At 38.7% G+C, this 5,122-nt stretch overlaps 1 protein-coding gene across 1 annotated transcript; it reads left to right on the top strand.

Annotated features, from left to right (window-relative positions):
• Positions 1–1,107: 1,107 nt before the first annotated feature.
• LOC119534877 (translationally-controlled tumor protein-like) lies at positions 1,108–1,668 on the top strand. Its single transcript, XM_037837431.1, has one exon. It carries the CDS (start codon positions 1,133–1,135, stop codon positions 1,649–1,651), a length of 519 nt encoding a protein of 172 aa, XP_037693359.1. The 5' UTR covers positions 1,108–1,132; the 3' UTR covers positions 1,652–1,668.
• The last annotated feature ends 3,454 nt before the right edge of the window (positions 1,669–5,122 follow it).

Genomic DNA, 5,122 nt, shown 5'->3' with positions numbered 1-5,122 from the left:
AATAACTGAAGACCAAAACCGCAAGTGGCTGGCTGCCTTGAGGTTGTGGGGTAGGGTGATTTGCTCACTTCAGAAGCAGAAGCCTAAGGCCTTGAGATTTATTGCCCACATAGGGACAGAAGATTAGATGCCTTGGGCCTCTCTGAGGCAGAGGGTTGGAAGATCCTAGCCCCACCCCACATACCCAAAAGAACTTCCTACTACTCAACAATATGAGAGACTAAATATATGTTTAAAATGATTACAGGCATAAAAGAAGGAATCCAAAATCTTGAGAAAAGAGTACAAACCTATAGAAAAAAAGTCCAGACAAACTTGAAAAAGAACCACATTGTAACCAAGAAGTTAGGATTTAGGGGGTGATTATGATTACTGAATCATTGTATAGATACTCCCTTTTACTTTCTGGTGTATTAGAGTAGATAGAGGGAAACACCTGAAATCTCCGAACTGTAATCCAGCTGCCTTGATCTCTGACAATGATTGTATAGCCTTTATCTTGTGCCCTTGTGATTGAAAAACCTTGTGACTAACCTTCACTTGTACCCATTTGTCCAGTTTTTCGACTTTAGAGTCACCAAAGACAGCCCCTAATATTTATTAATGAAGAGTCTTGGGTCAGCCCAGAACTAACCCACCTCAAGTCCAAAGTTATCTTGATAACTGAAGCTGGATGTAACCAAAATGAGTCTGCCTGACATGCACAGTAGCTTAAACTTTAATGTATAAGTCACCTATACATCATAATACTAAATATCATGCCCATCATTATATTAAGGCCATCATTTTCTTACACGTTTTGTAACTAAGCATGTAATCAATCTGCACATGCTCAATAATTACATTATCTCTAACCTTGTCATCTTGAGCCATTGTGATCATTATCCTAAAACCTGCCTATCTTTTGGTAATACAAATCTATCAGAACTACTGAGGTTTGTGAAGACAGATTTTTAGGCTGATGGGCCATCTGCTCTCCTGCTTCGTGCCCAGCAATAAACTCTTTCTGCTTTTCCGCCCGCTCCCCCCCACCCCCCACCCCCCGGTGCCGCTCCGGCCGCTCGCGCTCGCTCCGAGCTCCGGGCTCCTGCCACGCCAGCACCGCTGCCGCCGCCTCCCTCCAGCAGCCATCATGATCATCTACCGGGACCTCATCAGCCATGAGGAGATGTTCTCCGACATTTACAAGATCCGGGAGATCGCGGACGGGCTGTGCCTCGAGGTGGAGGGGAAGATGGTCACTAGGACAGAGGGTGGCATTGATGACTCGCTCATTGGTGGAAATGCCTCTGCTGAAGGCCCCGAGGGTGAAGTTACCAAAAGCACAGTCGTCACCGGTGTTGATATTGTCATGAACCATCACTTGCAGGAAACTAGCTTCACAAAAGAAGCCTACAAAAAGTATATCAAAGATTACATGAAATCAATCAAAGGCAAACTTGAAGAACAGAGACCAGAAAGAGTAAAACCTTTTATGACAGGCGCTGCAGAACAAGTCAAGCACATCCTTGCTAATTTCAAAAACTACCAGTTCTATATTGGTGAAAACATGAATCCAGATGGTATGGTTGCTCTCCTGGACTACCGTGAGGATGGTGTGACCTCATATATGATTTTCTTTAAGGATGGTTTAGAAATGGAGAAATGTTAACAAACTTGGCAATTCCTTCGATCTATCACCTGTCATCATAACTGGCTGCTGCTTTTTATCCACATGATACCCGGACTTAGACAGATGGACTGATGCCATCTTGAACTCATTTATTTTGACCTTGATTTATTTGGAGCGGAGGCATTGTTTTTAAGAAAAACATGTCATGTAGGTTGTCTAAAAATAAAAATGCATTTAAACTCATTTGAGAGAATGCCTCTTAGTTTAAACTAAATTCATCCTGTAGTATTCCTGGAGAAGCTAGAGCCTGGTTGTAGATAACTGCCATGCAGCATAAGACTGTCTTCAGATGAAGTCCACAGTTAACTTACTTCTGGGACTGGACTATTAAAGACAAGAATCAAAAGTCTTAATTCTGTGTTGAAGGGAAGAGACCATGTTCATAGCAGTGCCAGCATTTGAAGTGGATCTTTATGCATTTCATCATCTACAAACAGAAGTGGTTAACTTTGGAAGAGTTTTACCAAAAGAATAAAGAGATTATAATACAGTTGGAAACTAAGTATTGTCTAAGCTTATTTATCATAAGTCAAGTAGAATCAAGTTCTAGAGAAATCTAGAAGTCTCCTGGAATGAACGGCAAACTCCCTGGCACTGGGATAGTAACTAGAACAGGGGTCAGGTAAACCAGCCTGTCCTACCACCTGTTTTTGTGCAACTTATGAACTAAGATGGTTTTATATTTTCTAAATGGTTGAAAAAATCAAAATACCTTGTGATGTGAAAATTATATGAAATTTAGATAAAAAAATAAAAAAAAATCAACTCTTTCTCTCTTTGAAACCCTGGTGTCTCAAGAATTTGTCATTTAAGGGCATCAAATAGAGAACCCATCACTTTTGATCTAGCAGCACACAGAACTGCTACAGATTAAAAAAAAAAAACAAAAAAACCCCACACAGTCCTTGAAATTCAATCAAAGGCCCAGTTAAGCAGATTACTCTGAGATAAAGAAAAAACTGGTGAATTGAAAATAGAGTAGAGAAAAATCACAAAGAAGACAGCATAGAATAAGGAGATGGGATAATAATGATAAAAATAATAAAGATTAATTTAGAGGATACAAGGTAGAACTAAAATACTGACAAGAGTAACATGAAAGATAGGAAGGGATGATTAAAATTAAGCATTTTAAGAGTCTATTGCTCAGGGGAAGGATGGAGATATTAATTTCAGATTTTAAGTCAGTATATACGTTAATGTTTTAAGGGTAAGTACTACAACAATAAAAACAGAATGTGTAAATTCTAAACCAGTAAAGGAAAAAAAATTAAAAAGCAGACCAATTTGAGAGAGGTCAGAAAAGAAAAAGCAAAGAGAATGCATGATAGAAGAAATAAATCCAAATGTGCCAGTAATCACATTATTCAAAGATGGATGATCAAACTTAGATTAGAAAAAGACAAGAAACCCTTTTCCAGAGATGTTCCTAAAATTTAAAGGCTTAAAAAATTAAAAAGGTTTGGAAAGAAGCTATAAAATGCAGATACCAGACAAAAGAATCTAGTGACAGACAAAACAGACCTTATAAGCCCAGCATTCTTCCATTGAAACACACTGCTGCCTAGGACAAAATGGACTTTAAGGTAAAATGTGTTACTAGGGACGTAGACGGTTACTACCTAGTGATGAAAGGGACATCTTCCTCAGAAATATATAACAGTTTTGAATTTGCATGCACCTAATAACTTCAGGATACCTACAGCAAAAATTGCAGTATTGCAATATACTAACAAATCTACAACTATAGAAGAAAATTTTAACATACCTGTGCTGGTTTGTATATATTATGTCCCCCAGAAAAAGCCATGTTTTTTAATGCAATCTTGTGGGGGCAGACATATTAGTGTTGATTGGGTTGGAACCTTCTGATTGAGTGTTTCCATGGAGATGTGACCCACCCAACTGTGAGTGACACCTTTGATTAGGGTGTGACCTCTTGATTGAATGTTTCCATGGAAATGTGGCCCCAGACATTCAGGGTGGGTCTTGATTGGTTCTCTGGAGTCCAATAAAAAGAGCTCACAAACAGAGGGACCCCAGAGAGCAACTGAGAGTGACATTTGAAGAGGAGCTGCAGCTAAGAGAGGACAAAATGCTCCAAGAGCAACATGTTGGAGAAGCCATTTTGAAACACAACCTAGAAGCAAAGCGGACACCAGCCACGTGCCTTCCCAGCTAACAGAGGTTTTCCAAAAGCCAAACGTCATCCTTCAGTGAAGTTAACCCTATTGTTGATGCCTTACCTTGGACACTTCATGGCCTTAAGACTGTAACTTTGTAACCAAATAAACACCCTTTATAAAAGCCAATCCATTTCTGGTGTTTTGCAAAGCAGCAGCGTTAGCAAACTGGAACAATACCTCTTTCAGAAGCTGGTAATCAAGCAGAGAACAAGTTAATAAGGTTTAATTTTGCTGCCAGATTTAAGCCCAAGTCTGACTCCATTGCCTACATTACTTCCATAATAATCAGATAGTGTGAACACTCAAGACCTGAGTTTTCCAGATACATTTTGTCTGGACTTAACAACATCAATGAAGGAAAATGGTTTGGTGGAAGGAGGGGATGGGGTGCAGAAGAAACAGAAGAAGACATAGGAATAGACATTACAAGAGGCTTCAGATCTTCACTGTCCAATACTGTAGCCACTAGCCACATACAGCTACTAAGTACTTGAAATGCAGCTAGACTGAATTTGAGAAGAGTTCTATGTAAAATGCACATAAGATTTCAAAGAATTAGCACACACACACACACACACACACACACACACACACACACACACAGAATGTAAAATACCTTACTAATAATTTTTATATTGATTATATGTTGAAATGATATTTTGGATATATTAGGTTAAATAAAATATATTATTTAAAATTAAACTCATCTGTTTCTTTTACTTTTTAGATGTAGCTACTAGAAAAAGTAAAATTATATGTGTGGCTTCCATCATATATCTATGAACAGTGCTACTAATAGAGAAATGCTTCTCAAAGTGTAATCCACCAAGAATCTGTTTAAGAGTGACTGGGGGATGCTTGTTACAGATTCCTGAGACCCCTGACTGACTTACTGAATCAGGATTTTGCATGTGGGTACCAGAAGCAGACACTTCACCCAGGCTTGCCACGTGATTCTTCTCCACACTACAACTTGAGGACCACTACTACAAAGAGGATGAGAGCAAGAATCACAGAAGATTAAATTCATTTTAATTCACTTCAACATATGTTATTGTTGAAATGAATGGTCCACCTTTATGAAACATGAGAGAATCTAGTTGTATGCTAGAGAGAATAAATTCACCAAAACAGATTAACCAAAACAGATTAAACTTTTTCTCAAGAAAAGGTTACCCAAAGCAGAATCTCATAAGGCAGATCAGGAAAATACCCGTAACAAGCCATTGTGCAATTTTTTGAGAAGGCAATAAGCAGACAATAG

This window comes from Choloepus didactylus, chromosome 5 (genome assembly GCF_015220235.1).
Source record: "Choloepus didactylus isolate mChoDid1 chromosome 5, mChoDid1.pri, whole genome shotgun sequence".
Classification (NCBI taxonomy): domain Eukaryota; kingdom Metazoa; phylum Chordata; class Mammalia; order Pilosa; family Megalonychidae; genus Choloepus; species Choloepus didactylus.
Note: the sequence above shows the minus strand (reverse complement) of the source record. Positions and strands in the feature narration are given on the sequence as shown.